Source organism: Stigmatopora argus, chromosome 5, assembly GCF_051989625.1.
Source record: "Stigmatopora argus isolate UIUO_Sarg chromosome 5, RoL_Sarg_1.0, whole genome shotgun sequence".
Taxonomy (NCBI): Eukaryota; Metazoa; Chordata; class Actinopteri; order Syngnathiformes; family Syngnathidae; genus Stigmatopora; species Stigmatopora argus.
The window spans coordinates 2,213,158-2,234,879 of NC_135391.1; the positions used below are offsets into that span (position 1 = coordinate 2,213,158).

Sequence of the window (21,722 nt, forward strand, 5' to 3'; positions counted from 1 at the left end):
GTGGTTGTCAGGTTTGATAAAAGGCCTCTTTTTCGTCTTCTTCTTCTTCGGTTGTTTTGTTTTTTGTTTTTTTTTTAAATAAACTGCTTTTCCCACCCTGCTGGAAGGAACCTCTTTGATCGATCGCCTTGCTCCAATCCCGTCTTTGATCGTACGGCGTGCTGATCAATGGCCGCCCGCACGCTCCGCGCACGCTTTCCGTCGAGGGCTTCAAACGGCGGAAAAGTCAAGTGGCGCCGCGACGGGTCGGGTCGGGTTTTCCTCGAGGGAGCAGAGAGAGAGAAACTTCTTCAAGAAAGATTCTCCCCGTTGACTTAAGTTGGCGTTCAGCAAGAATAAAATTGAATTGAATTGAGGCGGCCCGGTGGATGAGTGGTTAGCACGTTGGCCTAACAGCGGGGGTTCTGTGTTCAAATCCAGGTTGGTCCACCTGTGTGGAGTTTGCATGTTCTCCCAGGGCCTGCGTGGGTTTTCTCCGGGTGCTCCGATTTCCTCCCACATTCCAAAGACATGCTTGGTAGGCTGATTGGACACTCTAAATTGCCCCTAGCTACGAGTGATTGGTTGTTTGTTTCCGTGTGCCCTGTGATTGGCTGGCCACCAATTCAAGGTGCGCACCACATCGTGCGCGAAGACAGATGGGATAGGCTCCGGCACCCCCGCAACCCTAGTGAGGATACGGTAAATAAATAAATAAGCATGTTGCATGAAATATATATATATATATATCATGCAACATGGTTATTTATTTATCTATTTATGACCTATTTATTTATGTCTAAAATGTCTTTTGCTGTGTCTGTATTCTCATCCTCTTGCTACTGTGACAGTGAAATTTCCCAAATACGGGATGAATAATGTTATCTAATCTAATCTAATCTATTGAATGATTGGCAGTTTAGTGGTTAGCGAGTCAAAGTCCCTGAAAACCAATAGGAAATGATCCAAAATTTACCAGGAGTGACCTGGAAGTTCCCTAAAACGACCAGGAAGTGACATAAAATTGACAACGATAAAACATGATGCTCTCTTTGTTCTGCAAAGTTTGTTTCATTAGTGTCATTGGAAATATTAAGTATTAAATATACTGTACATGCATTTTTGGAATATAGCTCAGGATTATTTAGTTGTTGTTTTTTTAGCCTTTGTAAAGGCTGACATTGACTTTAACTGTCATTGACAAGACGTCCAATACAGTTTGATAAGGAGGGCTGGCAGCAATTGAATGGCGATAATCATTACGACTCATAAAAAAGTTGATATTAATAATAATTTTCTACACTACCAATTTGAAAACAAATCTTTTTTTTTATTCGAGGAGAAAAAGAGCGGTAACTTATGGAAAAAAACTATTCTTTGACGAGACAACATCAATTGTTATTAGAAAAAAAAAAGTGTATTCAATCTCTTGTTTGCGAGTTTTATTTAGATCTGAAAACGATGCCACGCATGGAAATCAGGTTATAAAATCCAATCAACGCAAACACTTCTCCTGTCAATCACAACAACAAATCAGCGAAAATAGAACAAGGATGAAAAGACGCCACAAATTTTGCGTTCTTGTAAAAGACCCCCCCCAAAAAAATCCGCCTCTGCTCGTACCGCTAACAAGTAGGAAGCGGTTTCTTTCTCCCATAACAATTTCATGCAAAAGAATAAAGAAAAAAAATCATACCACTGGGCGGAGCATTGCATTTTTTTCTTTTTTTTCCCGTTAGTCAGTGCGAATGGCGGAGCTTGTTCGCTAATACGAGAGGAGTATATACTACTTGTCGTTGGGAAGTGGTCGTGCGTTATGCTATTGTGAGGACATTTGTGTGCATCATTTTGGGAAATATTTTAAAGGGAAGACAAAAGCAAACAATCCTCGATAGGTTGCATTTGAAAATCAGGGTGGAGGCGGGGCCAAAAGACTCAACCGCTCGATTTACGAAAAGCTCGACATACGTAACAGATTAAGATTGTATGCCGAGGTACCACTGTATTTGACTTTAACTAAGGTTAATAGTTTTTTTTGGTCTTGTTACCTTGCTTAGACACTGAGAATGTTAAACATGAGTCATTTTAAAGCAGATTTAACTTATTTTAGAAAAAAAATCTTAAGGCAAAAATACTACGCGATTTGGGAATCAATTTTACATTGATTGAATAAATACATTGTCATCTTATTGTTTATGCTCAAAAACTGGGGAAATCAGAAAATTAATTAGACATTAATTCAATGAACTTTTCCTTTAGAGAAAACAAAACATCTAGGTGAATTAATAAACCCGTTTTTACATTTTATGACACTTTCATTAAAAAAAAAGATCATTTATTCCTGTATCAGCAAATCACATGAGCTAATGCAAATTGTCATTTGGTGGCGCATGTGGCGCCGCCGGCTAACAAGTTAGCGTTTGGCTAAGCGACGGCGTCAGATGTTGTTTTTCAGGAACATCCTGCACTTTTTTTTTTTGTTCCCTCTCGGGGAGGGAAGCCAACGAGCCGGGCCGTCGCTACAATAACGCCAGGAAATGAGAGTCAATGAAAGCCAGCCAGCGAGCGAGACCGGCCAGCGAGGAAATGAGCGAGAAACGGCGAGATGAAATGAAGACAGTCACCATCTTCGATAAGCCTGGCAGGTAAAAAAAAAAAACAAGCCTTCCTCTCACCTTTGTCTTCGTTTTGCTCGCTTACAAGCAACAAAGGAAGCATTTTGGCAAAACCAAAGACGGCACCCGGACATTTCGTCGACGGACCTAACCCCTAACCCTAACCTTAACCACTAACCTTAACGACTATCCCATAACCCAAGGGATTCAGACTCGGGTTGGTTCGCGGGCCGCTTTAACGTTAACTCGGTTTCATGTGGGCCAGACCATTTTAGATATAATATTTTGATTTTTTTGTTATAAATGGATTCAAAGAACTGGATTAAAAGCCCTGAATATTCTGTTTTTTAATAGATCTAAAACAATGTTTATTTTAGCTTTTTATATATATTTTTAGATTTTACAAAATGATTTTTGAACTAAAAACACAGAAAAAATAGATTAAAAAATTACAATTATTGATTTAAAAAGGGGAAAATCAGGAAATTTAATAGACATCTATACTCTTCATTTTAATTTGATCCTAAAACAGAAAGTCGGCACTCATGATTTACTTTCCCGGGCCACACAAAATGATGCGGCGGGCCAGATTTGGCCCCCGGGCCGCCACTTTGACACCTGTGCCCTAACCCTAATCCTAACCTTAACCACTACCCCCTAACCCTAATTCTAACCACTAACCTTACGAATTGTCCGGCGACGAAGTGTCCGTCGACAAAACCACCCGGACTTGGCCCCCAATTTTTCCCCAATAAACAGCAAGCAACAGGAAGTGATGATGTCACACTCGCGAGAATAACAATGCAGTTTTGTGTGGATGCAGACCTTTCGTGGACGACCATCAAAGTCAAACAACAGAAAAAAATTGGATGCCGTTTCTGGGGGTGTTGGATTTTGTCGGATTGATTAGTATGCTAAAGAATACCCAATCCAATATTGCCGTAGCTGCGGGCGATGGAATCTCAGTAGTGTCGGGTAGATGATACTTTTATACTTAAATGTGTTTGACTTTTTCTGGTGTTTTGGCGTACTTTTCGACTTCCCCGCGCAATTAAATTTGCCAAAGCACCTGTTTGGCGGCCCCCCGCTCCCCGGTCGAGTCGCTTTCCCCGCCGAGGCGTGAGAGTGCCAGCTGTTTTCAAGGATTTTCGCTAACGAGAAAACTCGAGGCTCGGCGAATGGAGTGGTTTGTAAACGCGGAGATTTCTGGGGCTTCGTTGCGAGGGATGTCCAACAGAGGGCGTCGTTTTTCACCCTGACTTACGTACAAACTTTTACGGTTGAAGTTGAACAACAAACTATGACAATTACAAACAACGGGTCAACCTCCAAAACACACACCGTATTTTCTCACATATTAGCCAGCTCCGTAAAAGCTATACCCTTAAAATTGACTTAAAACGGTTGAATTTTACAATTTCCCTCGTATAAGCCGCCCCCTGATTCACAATTTTCGCCTCCATACTGATGGTTTTAATAGGGAGTACAAATGTGTTACTTGGAAAGGAAAATCTTAAGGAAAATCGTCGCATATGGTAATTCTGAGATACTATATCACATTTGTCAAAGTGGCGGCCCGGGGGCCAAATCTTGGCCCACCGCATCATTTTGTGTGGCCCGGGAAAGTAAATCACGAGTGCCGACTTTCTGTTTTAGGATGAAATTCAAATGAAGAGTATAGATGTATATTAAATTTCCTGATTTTCCCCCTTTTAAATCAATAATTGTCTTTTTTTTTTAATCCTTTTTTTTCTGTGTTTTTAGTTCAAAAATCATTTTGTAAAATCAAAAAATATATTTAAAAAAAAGCTAAAATAAACATTGTTTTAGATCTATAAAAAAACTGAATATTCTGGGCTTTTGATCCAGTTCTTTTAATCCATTTATAAATAAAAATCTAAATATTATATCTAAAATGGTCCGACCCACATGAAACCGAGTTGACGTTAATGTGGCCCACGAACCAACCCGAGTTTGACACCCTTGTACTATATCAATCGATTGGATTGCACATTTCTAAAGGGTGTTGCCTGCACGTGGTTAAATTCAAAAACACACGTGAGCGGTAAAACCAAGAAGTGTGTCCGTACGAGACGAGCCTGGCTGCTGCTTTGGTAAGATTTCGCGGGAAGGTCACACAGAGGTCGTGCCAGAAAAGCAAGATGGCCACCTGTTCACTTTTTCTTTTTTTGACTTTGACCTCGGATGTGTTGCGTCTGCACGGGCGCCAGGGGGTCAGGAAACGTTAGCGTACGTTTGGCTAAGTGTGTGTATGTATGTGTGTGTGTGTGTGTGTGTGTGTGTGTGTGTGTGTGTGTGTGTGTGTTCAACAGCTGTTGAGGGAGGGGCCAGGAAGTAATGATGCCAATGTATCATTGTTCACGAGCTTGTGTGTGCGCGGAATGGGAGGAGCATCCCGTCTGTCTAGGAACTTCCACGAAATGCGCCTAAAGATGTTAGGTAACTTTTTTCACTTTTCAATCGCCAATATTTCTTCCAGATTTCCGTATTTTCCGGACTATAATTTGCTTTAAAAAAAATAGTTTGGCTGTGGGTGCGACCTATGAGTGAAATTATTCACACATTGTTATGTTATTTATCATGTCATTTTTACACAGAACCACAAGGGGGCCGGCTAGGTCCGAGTTGACAATTTCAATTGGGTGGACCTTTGGCTTATCCCCGGGGGTCACAATTCAATCGCCTGCAACTTATAAAAACAACTGAGAAGTGCCTAACAAAAAATATATTGAGTTTATTATTTTTAATGCCTTTCAAGATGACATGCTTTAAATTTGATCAAATAAAAATCCCCCATAAATGCGCCTGATACTCCAGTGCGCCTATTATTATTATTTTTATCTCTTGCATTGAGCATTCTTTAGCCAGTGCGCCTTAAAATCCAAAAAATACGGTACTTAAAAGACATGGAGTGTCATCAAAATATCATTTTGGGGGTTAATGAGAACTTTTTGCATGCTCACTTCTTTACCGTAACTAACGTTTGTGCGTCTTTGTAGTTTACTCAGCTAAACATGTGTAGGTGGACGGTGTTGTATTTTACGCAAAGGTGTGTGAGGTGTGTGTGTGTGTGTGTGTATGTGAGAGACAGGCAGCACTGTAGGGCATCACCTTGGCAGAGGTATTAAATCTTTTTCATCCTCTCCCCGGGCTGTCGGCAGAAGCGGCAAGACAGATTTACTTTCTATCTCTCTCGGACTTCCACACACACACTCACACACACACAAATACACACACTTACACACACACACGGGGTGTATCTCAACATGTTCCTAGTAAAGTGTCAACGGCTGACACCGGGCAGAACAATTCAGCCTGGCAGGTGCTGAATGTGCACAAAAAAGGAAAGAAAGCGCTTTTAAATGAGGTACAAATGTTGAGTTGTAAGTTGTAGTACCAGGTTGGCCAAATACTTTTGTATGCCGGGTTTTAGTGTTTATTTTTGGGAATGATGTCACGGCAAAAAGGGTTTTGTGGATAGTTGGTATTTTTGGTTATGTTTGATTCCATCTGTTGGAGAAATGAGTTGAGATAGCGGTTAGCTGTTAGCTATAGCATCTAGAGCTAGCCAAGAATATGCCTGTGAGTTGTTAAGAAAATGTGTTTTATGTGAGTATAATCATAAATTGTGGTCAACTTTGTGTGTCGAAGGCAAAGCTGTTATTTTCACTCTATTTTTTTTATTTTTTCACTAAAATGATTGTATTATTTTGACTAGTTTTGACTAATTACTACAGCGCAAGGTTGATCACAGTTAACAAATATTAAGCAGAAGTACAAGAATGTACACAAAAAGTGAAACATTAAATATTAGCTAGTAGCTGTAGTTACCCATTTTGATTTATGTTTGAATATTTTACATTACAATGCTAGTCAAATATCTTTCATTTAGCGACATTTGCTAACGGCTAATCTTGCTCTACATTTTGTCAACAAAAGACGAATTTGGACAAAAATGAGCGCCAAGTGATGTAAAACAGCATCCAAGCTTCCTTTGCTTAAAATTTGTAAACAAAAAAGTAAGATTATTTTAAGAAAACATGTTTTTGAGCGCTTTACGTCATTAGCAAACTTTTCAAGTCACCCAAAAAAATGCTAGATTGAGAAAAACAACCCCAATTTTCTCATTCCGCGACTTGCAACTGTCAACAAATGTCGTCAAACTGCAATTATGACACATTTTGACAGTTGTAATCAAAGTCCATGTAAAGTCCAAAGCTTTTTGTTCATAGCAATTACATGAATGTGTGTGCATGTGTGTGTGTTTGTGTGTGTGTGTGAAGGTTGTAGGAGTAATTTCAAGGAGTACTTTGAAGACGCGCCATGGCGCATTAGTGGCCTGACGGATACTAAAAGGATTACAGCGGGCTGAAAAATCCGGCGCGTCCTCTCGAAATTTGGGCAAATGAAGAATTCATGACGCCTCAAAAAACGACTGGTGGTCCAATCGGGCCAGATGTTTTGCGTCTAAACAGAGCAGCGAGCTCGGTGGCTTAATGCGACGGCGCCGCGTTTGTGTCCGAGTGAGCCTTCGCGGCGATTTAGCGTACTGGATTTTCTACTTCTGCTCTATGACTCATGTTTTGGTTTTAGCTAACGTGGAGAGTTCAACGACACGCGCGCAAAGGAAGGGAGTAAAATGGCGAGGCAAAAATTAGGACTTTTCACATTTTAAGTTTTGCAATGTAAATTGCCCAAAAAAAACATTGGTTGATTTTTTTATTTTTTTTCGTAGACTACAGAATGCGTATTTTGTAGTTTTGTAGAGACTGGCGTAGTAAGTATGGAAGATTTTTTTTTATGTTTAGTAAATAAAAAGAAACAATTACTTGCTTTTATGAACACACATAAATATATATACATACATATATACACACATATATACATGTATGTACATATATACACATGTCCATATATACACGCACATATATACACTTATATACATATGTACATATATATCTACATATGTACATAGATGTATGTGTATATCTATATCTATGTGTATATCTATATCTGTGTATATCTATATCTGTGTATATCTATGTGTGTATCTATGTGTATATCTATGTGTATATCTATGTGTATATCTATATCTATGTGTATATCTATGTGTATATCTATGTGTATATCTATGTGTATATCTATAGATATATATACATATATACACATACATACATACATATATACATATATATACATATATACATACATATACATATATACACATACATACATATATACACATATACACATACATACATACATACATACATATACATACATAATCCTATTATTTACAAGTAAATATTGACAATATTTGAAATAAATAAAAAGTACTTTTTCTCAACATAAATTGCACAATGTTAAATAAATACAGTATACAATATTTTTGTAAAAAAAAGACTTGGGGCATGTCAACAATGTTTTTTTGTTTTTTTTTACTCATTCAAACCAGGCAAGAATCTGCAGGTTTTTTTCGACCGGTTTGCTTTGGCTGGGATGGATATCATTGGACAATGGAGCTTAAAGTTGTAAATCAAAATTCCAACATTTTTATGAACAAGTTGTAACGTTAATACATGAATACATGGGCATGTGCTTTTGTCTTACCAGTGTATGGCTTTGCCTTACACCAGCATTACATGACATGACATGTTTTCCAGCGGGCTAAGCTGCCACTTTGTCTTACACACTCTGAATGCTAATCAACAGATGTCATCACACACTCAAAGAGCGGCAAGGAGGATTAGCTGGCGCGGGTGCTTTTTAAAAGGCTAACGCTAACACTTTGAGTGGCTCTGAGCAGAGAGGGAGACAAAAGTAGGGGGGGACAAATGTTAGACAGCGTGCCAAGACAGCAACAGAAATGGAGACCCAAAAAAAAAAAAGCCGAAAGAAAAAGTGCTTGTCCTCGCGTTCACCCCGGTTAATATTGCTGGAGCCATTTTTCTTGTTAGCCGTTTTATTTCTCCAATCTGCACTGACAACAACAGTCATCTAATTGCTCATCTGGCCTTTGGAGCCGACCAATACAAAAAAAAGGGCAGGATGGCAGTTAACCTTCTGTCCGTCGTGTACACTTTAAAACATGCACGCTATTTTTATTTGGTTTGATTTTTCTAAATCAGTCTTGAATGTGAATTACAAGCAAAAATGTTCAACTTGACCGATTACAGTCAATATTTGATTATTTTTATTTTTCCATCTGTTGAACCAATGTGTAAAAAATACTGTTTAAAATTTTATACATGAAGCACTCGATATATAAAAGCAATAAAATAATCCATGGTCACTGAAATAAATAGCTGCTCCGAAAAGTATCATATGAGCTGTCCTTGGTTCTGAATCCAAGACTGTCAGATATCCTCAAATAACTATCCATGGTGCTGATATTTCCATTTCTTTTTTTCCATCTTATTTTATATTTGTATTTTTTTCTTTTCACTTTTATTTAATATTAGAAGATTTGGTCCAGCCTGCAGCAATATTACATGTTTGCAATTTTCTTCACCTGTCATATTTCATCAACTATAGATGAGAAATTACAGTAAACCAACAAAGTTTCTCCCTGGATTGCCGCTGTAAACACCGAGGGTCGAACCCTCGATCTCAGAACTACGAGGCGGACGCGCTAACCACTATACTGCCTACAATTACCTGGTAAAAGTCATTCATCAAATATGTATAATCATGTTAAAGTATATTAAATGAATAATCCTTTGGCTATTTACACAAACGGCATGGAACCCTAATCCTGAAATAACAGTCATTTTCCATTATTAATAGTTTTCAGCAAAAAAACAAGTAATAAAAGTAAACATCAAAGTCTTGAATTTCAACTTTAGTCTTTATAAACAATAAATAATAAAGAAGAAATGAAGAGAAATTGACCAATGAAAAAGGTGACGCCGGAGGAAGACGAGCACCGGGAGGATGAGGAGGGGAAAAGAGGGCGATGAAGAGGGGGAGGTGGGAGTCCTTATCGGAAAAAAGCAGACACCTTTATCTGCCTGCCCTCCAGACACGCAAGCAAACTCATCACGGCAGCGCCATTAGCCACGTAACCAACGAGCCACGAATACCGCCAGTCCCGAGACAAAAGCCTTGCGACGCGCTGCAGTACCACGTTCCGCCACCGTACCACCGACGGCGCAGTGAAACTGGCGCTTATTTCCGTTAGCATGTCGACGTCACTGGATATTGTAGGTTAGCATTCGCGGTAGCGTGCATAACATAGACTGAACGTGTGCAAACTTTTGTCCTGAAATCAAACAAACTATATAACACGATCAAATTGGAATATTACCATATTTTCTCGCATATTAGCCACATCCGCGTATAAGCCGTACACTTAAACTTGCCTCAAAATCATTGAATTTTATGATTTCTCGCGTATAAGCCGCCCCATGATTCACAATTTTCACCTCCATATTCATGGTTTTAATAGGGAGTACAAATGTGTTACTTTGAAGGGAAAATTATATTTTTGAGATACTATATAACACAATCAAATTGGAATATTACCATATTTTCTCGGATAATAGCCGCATCTGCGTATAAGCCGTACCCTTAAACTTGCCTTAAAATCATTGAATTTTATGATTTCTCACGTATAAGCCGCCCCATTACTCACAATTTTTGCCTCCATATTCATGGTTTTAATAGGGAGTACAAATGTGTTTTCTTGTATTTCATTCATAGACATCAGAATAAATTTTATTAAGCGTTTTATTTGTTTAACTCTTCTCTATTTTGAAATAAATGATCATATCGGCCGCATTTTCTTGCGTTATGCCGTTCCGTGCATGTCAAGTCAAATTTGTGCGCATATAAGCCATACCCTCGATTCAGTCATCATATTTTGAGGCAACAAATACTGCCTATATGCGAGAAAATACGGTAAATCTGAGAAAGGCTACAGAAGATAAACTCGATTTAAGATTATTTTTATCATTTTTCTTACAGCACAATCAAAACTGAGTCGCAAGTTGGACACTCCTAACTCAGACAACAAAAAGGGGAAAAGCAACAAAAGCGCTATTTGCATGTGTTGCTAGCATCACCAAACGGGAACGTGGCCCCGCCCCCGTTCCACACACGCACAGGTGAGCGACAGGTGCCATTTTGGGGCCATGAATAAGGATTAACGTCTGGCAAAATGTCACCTGGGAGGAGGGGCCCGGCCCAAACACACACTCCATTGAAAATGTCAGAGGCCGTGTCCAGTCATTTATCTGATGGAGACGAGAGGCAAATGTCAGCTGTTCCTCAAAATGGCGGCGTGAAGCCGTGATAAAGACTGATGTTGACGCGCGCTCACATTTAGGAGATCTGCTTTGGTGTTTTTTTTTTTACATCAAAAAGTTGACATTCTTGGAAGGAAGTGATTTTTTGGGGTGTGTGTGAGTGAATAAAGTCATTTAATACGTTTTCTTTTCCACGGGGAGACAACTGAATAAATTCATAAAGATAATAGATAATAATAAAGAATAATGTCGTTCAGTACGTTTGGAAAAAAAGGAGTTTGATGATGAAAAAGCGAAAAATTACTCTAATTTAGAGTCCAATTTATTTTATTTAACTATGAAAAATACAATATAATAAAGATTGGGTTATCGTAAAATAAGTAATACTCGTGAGGAGGAAGTAAAATATTTAGACATTTTTGTGGGAAAGATTGCACTTCAAAGTAAACAAAAAGCTGTCATTTTCAGAGTAAAAGAAAATTACATTTTACTCAATTTTTCTCTTTTTTTATTTGAAGAAATTTGACAATGGACCATTTACTAATGATCATTGGTAAATCACTTCAAAAGTACACAGAATATCTTTAAAAAAAAGAGGCTGTAATATAAAAATTAATGAATATCAGGACCGTTCTGGTCGGCCATTTTGGCAAAATGGAGGTCAAGCCCGGTGTCCGCCAGCTGAAGCCCAAAAAGCGGTCTTTGTTTATTTTTAGCCATGGCGCTAAACGGCGCCTTTAGCCGTGGAAGCTGCCGCCGTCTCAGGTAATAGCCGCCAGCGCTGCGCCTAACGAGCTCCCTCCCCAGTTAGCCTAACGAGCTAGTCTATTTGCGCATCTAATTAGGAGGCCGCCATCGGCGCCGTGCCCTCGGGCTTCATTAGCGCGTCTTGGTTAAGGAGGACGTGCACTTAGCAGGATGCTAATCACTTCCCTGCTTCTTTAACAAACGAGCTCAGAAAAAACACAGACCAAAGTGGGGGTACGTTCGCGGGGGTCCTCGTCATTGACTCGTTGACTTACATGGATGGCAAATGACGATAAATTCCATTTAAGCAAATGAAAATATTTATATTAATTTACCCAATGAAAATATTCATAATGATTTACCCAATGAAAATATTCATAATAATTTTCCCAATGAAAATATTCATAATAATTTTCCCAATGAAAATATTCATAATCATTTACCCAATGAAAATATTCATAATCATTTACCCAATGAAAATATTCATAATCATTTACCCAATGAATATATTCATAATCATTTACCCAATGAATATATTCATAATCATTTACCCAATGAAAATATTCATAATCATTTACCCAATGAAAATATTCATAATAATTTACCTAATGAAAATATTCATAATCATTTACCCAATGAAAATATTCATAATCATTTACCCAATGAAAATATTCCTAATAATTTACCCAATGAAAATATTCATAATCATTTACCCAATGAAAATATTCATAATCATTTACCAATGAAAATATTCATAATGATTTACCAAATGAGAATATTCATCGTAATTTACCAAATGAAAATATTCCTAATATTTTACCAAATGAAAATATTCCTAATAATTTACCAAATGAAAATATTCCTAATAATTTACCAAATGAAAATATTCATAATAATTTACGCTGCCAGTGGGTAGCACTGTTGTTCATTTTAACGAGGATACAATCTTGGGCAGAAATGTACTTGGAATTGTAAACAAAAATGACAATATTTACACTAGCAGTTGCGGGTGGGTCCAAAATGGTTAATTCTTCCTGGGCGGGGCGCGCAACAGAAAATATTAAAATTAAGAATAACGATAAAGATATTGACTACAGCCTGAAAAAAGTGCACCTTATAGTCCAGAAAATCCGGCTTCTTTTTGGCAAGGATATCCATGTAGAAATGTCTATTTTGCAACACGTCCTAAAGCAAGTTGCCGTGTGTTTTACTGGCTTTGTTTCTCCACATCCTTCCCTTGGCTTTCCTCCTGGTTTTTCATTCATTCCTCCTCCTCAATCTTTTTTTTTTTTTTGCTTCTGGCTCATCTCCGCCGCCGCCCGAATTCTCATTTCACAGCACAACATCATCTCCCTTCATCCCATTTTTTTTCTTTCTGTGTCATCCAGCTTGTTGGCCTCGTCTGGCCTTTTAATGTCCCCCACGCGCTCGCCTTCTTCTTCTTCTTCTTCTTCTTCCTCCGCGTTGTGGGAATGTGGCGGATCTGTTGAGTGTTGTCATCCGTCCCCGCGGCAACCCCCCCAACGCCCCCCCAAAATACAAGGAGTCGAATGACAACACACACACACGGAGCAAGACGCAAACACACCATTGCACTCACACGGCGTGGCCTCTTCCCAAATGGGATTAGATGGAGTTGGCCTTTTTTTGCACGTTTTTGAGGCTGCTGAGTGGTCGCGAGTAGAGAAATAATTGGGATTTTTAAAAAGTCAACTTTCAAAAAAAAAGTGCAGGATCGCAGTTAACCTTCTGTCCGTCATGTACACTTTAAAACATGCATGCTATTTTTGTTTGATTTGATTTTTCTATATAAGTCTTGAATGTGAATTACAAGCAAAAATGTTCAACTTGAGCGATTAAAGTCAATATTTGATTATTTTTATTTTTCCATCTGTTGAACCAATGTGTAAAAAAAAATACTGTTCAAATTTTTATACATGAATAATTCGATATATAAAAGCAATAAAATAATCCATGGTGACTGAAATAGCTGCTCCGAAAAGTATCATAAGAGCTGTCCTTGGTTCTGAATCCAAGACAGCCAGATATCAGCAAATAACTATCCATGGTGCTGATTTTTTTTTCCCATGTATTTTTTTCAGCAAAAGGCTCAACTCTTGTTGTTTGTTTTTGAGCTATGTTTTGCTTTTTTCTGGATTATTCGTTAGTAAGTATTGTTTCCGAGTTGAGTTTGTCTTTCCGTATTTGTCAAAAAAATTACTTTTTGGGGATTTGCGACGTTGCTTTTGCAATACTTTGTTATTTTTCTGTTTGAGTTTAATCATATTACTTTCATATGAACATATTATTTGGTAGATTGTTGTATTTTTCACCAATTTTTTTAGATTTTTGTTTGCAGTCCAATATTTTCTCAAATATATTGTAGTATTTCCATCGCATGATTAATTTTTTGGGCATTATTTCTTTACTATTTTATGTTTTCCTCTTCCTGTCGCTCACGCGGTCCCATTTCTGTGGGAGATCTAAATGATTTTCTATTAGCGCCTTCGCCTGTTAACGGCGCTCCATTTGATCACGCTAATCAAATTGAAAAACCTTCGTCTCGCTGCACAAACACGTCGCAAACCTCAAAGTGCCTCTCAGGTTCTTGTGTGTGTTTGTGTGAAAAAAACAAAAATCAATAGCGCGCTGTTATGTGGCTACCGTAAACAAACCTCACATTCCTTCCCAAAGCAGATAATAGAAAAGCCTAGGGAAAAGTATTCATTCATTCATTAACAACACCAAATTTTTCTGTCAGGGTAGCGGGGTGCCGAAGCTGACTTGGGCCTACATCCCAGACTGATCGCCAGTCAGTCATAGGGTACACAGAAAGACGGGAAACCAGTGGTGCGCGATACGTGAATTGTTGGAGGACATTTCTGGGTCACTTCTGGTTCAGTTACCCAAATTCAGTAGGGAGTGACCTTTAGATGACCTGAAATCAACAGAAAGTGACCAAAAATGTCCCAAAGGTAACAGCAACTTCACAAAAATGCACCAAAATCTTAAGAAAGTGACCAAAAATCTACAAAGTGACCAAAAATCTACAAAGTGACCAAAAATCTACAAAGTGACCAAAAATCTACAAAGTGACCAAAAATCTACAAAGTGACCAAAAAATGCTCCAAAGCTAACAGCAATGACTCAAAAATGCCCCAAAATCTTAAGAAAGTGACCAAAAATTGTCACAAAGCTAACAGCAATGACTCAGAAATACCCCAAAATCTTATGAGTGACCAAAAATCAACAGTGATTAAAAAATGTCCCAATGCTAACAACAAGTGACTCAGAAATGCCCCAAAAATCAACAGAAAGTGACAAAAATCATCAGAAAATGACCAAAAATGTCCCAAAGCTAACCACAATGACTCAGAAATGCCCCAAAATCTTAAAAAAGTGACCAAAAATCAACAACGTGACCAAAATATAACCCAAAGCTAACAACAAGTGACTAAAAATGCCTCAAACTCAACAGAAAGTGACCTAAAATGCCCCAAAATGAACTAACTGACTGCCATTTACGTCTGATGCGTCTGAAGCTGGTGGAGCAAGTAAACATTTGTTCATTAACTGCCACCCTCTCACTTGAAATGGATTGGACATCTGTCCCATACTCATTTCAATTCTCAGCAGAAGGTTGAAAAATAGCTTGTTTTTAGGTTTTTGTCATAAATTTTGTACATTGTAGAATGACTTCATGACTAACATGTCGATAATTGTTGTAAAAAGCCACATAGTGAGATAACAATTTTAACCAAAATCGCTAATCGCGGCTAGATAGTCCCGCCTCCTTAAAAAAAGAAACTCTATCGCCTTCGTCTTTACACTGACCGAGCTAGAAAGCCTGTCCTTTTCAAACCCATGATTTGTTGTTGTTGTTGTTGTTGTAGCCACCACTCATACAAATGTTTCCTTGTTGAAAGATGGTCCGGCCAACGCCAATTATTCAACGTCACCGTCCCTTTAAATCCCTTGACCGCACACCCAGTCGTCATTGGCGCGTGCTGATGAACGAGGCGGGATTAAAATTCAACGTTAATCCATTACGGGTCCCGTCAGAGCGGTCTCGTCTGGATAATGATCCACCGCCGTGGCTTGGCGGGGGCGCTGGCGCAAAGTCAGATGAGTGAAGCCAATGTGTTGCTGATTAAGGCGACCCTAAACCCGGCGGACGCCCGCCATAAAAGCGTCGAACGCGAAGCCAGCCCTCCATGCTAATCGGGACCGTAAAATGGCAACTAAATATACACGGAAAACCTGCTGTTAACGGCGGAGAGCTCTTTGTTACACAGTGAGATTTTATCTTGGCCGCGGAATAACACTAAATTATATTATGTAATAAAAAAAAACAACAGTGAGGACCTTTCAGGGCCTTTTTTTCACGCCTGGAGTAACCTTGACTGACTTTAGCATCGTCCTCTCGGGGGGACGTTGTAGGGCCGGGACTTCCAAAAACATTCATTCATTCATTTTTGGAAGCGCTTATCCTCACGAGGCTCACGGGGGGTGCCAGAGCTCACCCTAGCTGACACTCGGAATCGGTGGGCAGCCAATCGTTGGGCTCAACAAGACAAATAGCTTATCATAGGTAGGGGCAATTTCAAGTGTTGCACCAGCTAGGCTTAGCATGCATGTTTTTGGGGTTGTGGGAGGAAACCGGAGTACCCGGAGAAAACGCACGCAAGCCCGGGGAGAACATGCAAACTACACACAGTGAGGACCGAACTGGGATTCGAACCCTCGGCTCTAGAACTGTGAGGCCGATGCAGTAACCACTCGTCCACACGGACGCAAGATTTTAATTTTTCCTTTTTTTGTGAAAATAAAAATATATAATTAGCCTTTTGCCACTTTTTAATTTTTTTTAATGCCCTTTAAGATGACAAAGATCTTAGCAAAGTTTTTTTTCACTTTCTTTTGTGAAAAAATAAATATATTTAATAATATTATAAGATTTAGCCTGTTGCCACTTTTTAATTTTTTTAATGGCATTCAAGATGACAAATCTGTTTTTGTTTTGCATTTTATCAAATAAAAATAATACAAATCTGACCCCAAAATGCACTTATACTCTGTAGTCCGAGTTAGTTGTATATATCTATATTTTTACCCGCTTTCTTGGTACTCCTTTTTGGCTTGTGCGACTTATAGTCCAAAAAAAAAGTACTTTTCACAAATTTTACTATAAAACAGCCAAAACAGACGCGTGCTCATATTTTACACCCATTTTACAAGCCTTATTGATTTGTGCACTCCACGGCAAAGCTTTAAATCTCATGACACTCATACAACGACATTAAATGCATTCAATTCAATTCAACTTCAATCCAGAACAGAATTCACCATGCTATGTCATCACCCTTCACAAAACCGGATGTCGATTTCCTTTTTGATACTTTTCTTTACAAGAAACAAAGCCAAAATGGACCTCAGATGTTCTGGAATTCATATAAGGTGACTCCACTTTTTTGTGCCAACTCAGCCCCAGCTGTTGTGTTTATATTTTTCTTTATTTATTTTTTATCTGCGCGTAATGGCTGCACTCTTTTTTTTTTTTCCAGTCTCCAGCCAGCGCACATCAGCACGTCCCGTTAAGTCTCCACCGGACCGTGAGGGGCTCGACCGGCCTTTGATTAACACGCAACCCCATACACACACACACACACACACACACAAAGCCACAAATAGTTGACAAAACTATTCCCACATTATAGTTATGTACAATGACAGATGATGATCTAATCTACACATGTCAAAGTGGCGGCCCGGGGGCCAAATCTGGGCCCGACAGATCATTTTGTGCGGCCCGAAAAATGCCGACTTTCTGTTCTAGGATCAAATTCAAATGAAGACTATAGATGCATATTATATTTCCTGATTTTCCTCTTTTTAAATCTATAATTGACATTTTTTTCATCCTATTTTTTTCTTTTTCTTTTTTTAGTTCAAAAAGCATTTCGTAAAATCCAAAAATGAATATAAAAATATTTTCTGTTTTCCACTTTAATATTGAACATACATAAAAATATATTTGTTTTCTTTTGAAATGAAAAACAAATGATTAAAAGACGTTTTGAAAAAAAAGCTCAAATCAACATATGTTAAAACGATAAAAAACTGAAAATTTAGGGCTTTTGAGCCAGTTGTTTTAACCCGATTTTTTTAAATACCTAAAAATTCTATCTAAAATGGTCCGGCCCACATGAAAGCAAGTTGACGTTAATGTGACCGCAAATCAACCCGACCGAGTGTGACACCCTTGATTTAAATGCAAGTAAACAACTGAGCGTGATTCAACTCTTTTACCTCATCGTGGAATTTTTAGCATGAGTTATACGGACGCCACAAGTACACGGTACTTCAGTCCGAGTGCACATACGTGTGTAAAAAAAAAAAAAAAAAAAAAAAAAAAAAAAAAACTCTCCAGAGAGTAAATCCACTGACCGAACTGTTTTGAGGGACCCATGCGGAACAAAATGGGACTATGGAGGTTGTGAAATGGGATATTACTCAATGTAGATGTGTCGTTAAATTAAAAAATGACTCAAAGTAGATGTTAATGGAATTAGGTTTAAAATATATATATATATTTTTTTTTTTTATGTTGAAAAAGTAGTTATCACATGTTTTAAATTATTTCATTGGATCCCATTGACGGTGATAGACGTCCATTGCCAGTAAAACATAATTACTCAATGCAAGCCTTCCCATTTAGGATGGATTTGATGTTTACAAGTGTCAATAGCAATGAAAGACTTAAAAAGGCTACAAACAACAAAACATGCCTGCGGTGTATTTAGCAAAAAAAATACAGACAAATACACTACTATGCTGCCTATTTCTATTTACACTGATGAAACCAACATTGCAGAACAGAGTAAAAAAGCCAAGGAAATCACAATCAAGAGAACTTCATTTATCGTATGCATTATTTGAAGCATAATAATTTGGCATATTGCAAAAAATATATATATAAAGTATGTTTTATGCTATGTTTTTATAGTTACACAAGTGAAACAAACTTTGCAGAAGAAAGAGAGCATAAAAGTCAAGAAAATTACAATAACGGGGGCTCAATTTATCACATTGAACTGTTGTTTTTATCGGTTTATTGACGTGATTTGTTCGCAATATTATTTTGTGCTGCACAACTGAAAAATGGGATTTCACAAATAACCCTCGGATTGGGCGTTATAATGGATTGGTTCAAATTGGGTGGGAGGGGGTGAATATATGGATAGATTTCCAAGGTATTCGATTGAACTCGGGATTGGCGGATTGGAAAAATCAGGTGACCCGGACTCGACTCGCATGCAAAAATACGCCATTGACTCAATTAGCTCAGCGATCAGCACGCTCGACTTCCGTGGCGACGACCCGGGTTCGATCCCACAGTAAGATGAGAATGCGAAAGGACTCGTAGTCGCGTTACCACCGCCACACGACCCAGACACACACACACAAACACACACACACACACACCAATGCACTCTGTTCTTTGTTGCGTGACAAAATCTCATGGTGTTGACATCCTGTCACTCAACATATCTAGAATTGACTCCAACAGAATGTTCATCTACCAATGCTGCACTGATCTCAAATCCAAGTCGGCTTAACGCTGCCCTCTAGCGGAATGTTTTGCATTGCGCTGATTTGCAAAGCGGACTTTCACAGACAAGAGGCCCATTAGGACGGTTGCAAGTCATATTTTTGAAAATGCAAGATTCCAGATGACAGACAAGTTAAAAGTGAACATGAATTTTGGATTATGCAAAAAACATACACACCGAATAATTTCTCTTTGACACGATATAATAATAATTTCCGTAGCTTTAGCGTGGAAAAAGGAGAGCGCGAACACAACGTTGTATTTAAGAACACTAGCAAAGTATTTGTGCTTCGTTTCTTCTGTGCCGACATGAAATCCTCCCAGTTTCGGGGTTTTGATATGTTTTTGTTTTTTTAAGTATTGACTCATTGGCTGCCATTGACGGCAATAGGCATCGATTGATTTCCACTACTCGGTCTGACAATGATCAAATTTGCCTTTCCACCACAAAGTTAGGCTAAAAAAATAACAACCATTCCGTCATATTGCCACAAAATTTCAAATTACACACATGTTCCATCAAAAAAAAAAACATTTTTATCATTTTGCATGCACGTACTCGATATGAAAAGTCCTCCAAACCCGCACGTCACTTTATACGCACTTTCAAACGTATGCAAGTTAAAAGAGTCATAAAAGTTCAACTAATTCCTCCCAATCATTTAGTTTTCACGGCAATTTACTTACCTGGGTTCCAAGCATTGCGCAAATGATCACGTGAACGCATCAAATTAGCAATTGACGTGAACGAGTGACATTAAACGCACCAAAATAAGGAACATCGGTCCGGTTCCAAACGTTTCGATCCTTAAACTAACGATCGCTTTGACTCAAAATCACCAACAAACGCATGAAAGTAGTAATAATAGTATTAATAGTAAAACAGTAAACTTTTCCTACCTTCCCAAAGGAGAAGAATCAGCGTCCCCAGGTGGAGCTGGCGTCCCCCGGCTCTCGGCGTGGATCTCGCCCGGATAGTCTCCATGCCTCCTCGGGCGTGGATGGGCACTCGATTCCCCCCGGCGACGGCACTCGGTTCCCGGTGGAAGAGGAGCGCGTCTCCTCGGTAGCAGGATCCGAGAAAAGGAAAGCGACTAGGGCGATGCGAGCGACCCCATGGCGTCGAGCGGAAATGCTTCCGATCCCCAATCCGAGCTCGCACCTGATTCGGCAAGCGCACCTGAATCGGAGATCCACTAATGGGAAAGTGTGCAAGCCAGGCTCCAGCGACGATCCGAACTTTTGAAAGCAGTGAGCGAGTTTAGAAGGAAAAAGACAGGCGAAAAAAGCATTAGTCCGTGGCTCCAAGTCCCGAAAAAAAGAGGAAAAAAAGTGAGTCACGTGAGTTGAATAGATCCGATTGGAGTTTGGAGAGGTGGAGGTGAAGATGATGTGCTCCTCCTCGCCACCGAATAGTCACTGTGTTCCTCCAACGATGGGCGATGCCTATAACTCTGGATGGGTGTGTGTGTCTGTGTGTGTGAGAGTGTGTGAGAGAGTAAAAGAGAGAGAGAACGACGGTGCGCGTGCGCGTGAGTGAGTGAGTGTGTGTGTGTGTGTGTGTGTGTGTGTGTGTGTGTGTGTTCAAGTTGAGAGATCGGATCCGAATGGATGAAGATGACTGGGTGGGGATTTGGGAATGGGATGGACTAATAAAAGACAGAAATGCTCATTTTTATTGTTTGTTTGTTTTAGAGGGTGCGTTTTTTTACTTGCTTACTTGATCTGAATTATTTTCTCTGTTAGTCCTATTCTGTATTATTTTTTATTTAAGAAATTTTTGGTTTGGTATAGGTCTTCTAGTATTTATTTCTTTTACAATTTTTTTTATTCGATTCATTCTAGTTACATCCAGTGTCACTCCTCAACTATTTTTTTTTCTATAGTCATCAACGGATTTATATTTTTCCTATAGTCATTTTTTATTATTTATTATAATATATAAACCTAAATATTAAATTTTTGCCATTTTAAAATTCATGCATTTTATTTCTATTTGACTTATTTTTCTACATTCATTTATAATGTATTTAATGTGTCATTATATGTCAAATATTTTGTTATTTAAATCTTTTTTTTATCTTGATTTTTTTGTAACGCCATCACGTGACCATTCAAAATCAATAAGTGAATGATCCCCTTGCAAGAATGCGTGCGCGTGCGCGTATGCGTGTCCCCTCGCCCTGTATTATTCATCCGCAGACATGCACGAGCGACACCTGTTCTCCGTGTAATCGATAGACTCTCCGCGCACGCGCCCCGCGTGTACGCGCTTCGGAGAACCACTTTGTAATAAAAAGCATCCACTTTCGATGGACTCTTGCTCCTTTGCGGGTGTGTGTGTGTTAGCGATGACTCTGGGGAGTCTTTTTGAGAGGAGTGATCGCGCCCCCTAGCGGTCAGAAAGCAAGCATGCATGTCTTGTCCTAATTAGACGCCAAGGGAAGGGTTAGGGTACAGTTTTTATTCTTATTTTAGGCAAATCATCTGCATGAATTCATT

General features: G+C 38.9%; 1 protein-coding gene across 1 annotated transcript in view; it reads right to left on the bottom strand.

The window, feature by feature from the left end:
* LOC144074522 (transmembrane protein 132B) overlaps window positions 1-20,718 on the bottom strand; it is a 117,815-nt gene extending 97,097 nt beyond the window's left edge. The window contains exons 1-2 of the mRNA XM_077600993.1: window positions 20,562-20,718; window positions 20,121-20,459 (exon numbers count right to left, since the gene is read on the bottom strand). Of these exons, the coding sequence (XP_077457119.1) occupies window positions 20,121-20,205 (85 nt within the window). The 5' untranslated portion in view covers window positions 20,206-20,459; window positions 20,562-20,718. The remainder of the gene's footprint in view (window positions 1-20,120; window positions 20,460-20,561) is intronic.
* Window positions 20,719-21,722: the final 1,004 nt, after the last annotated feature.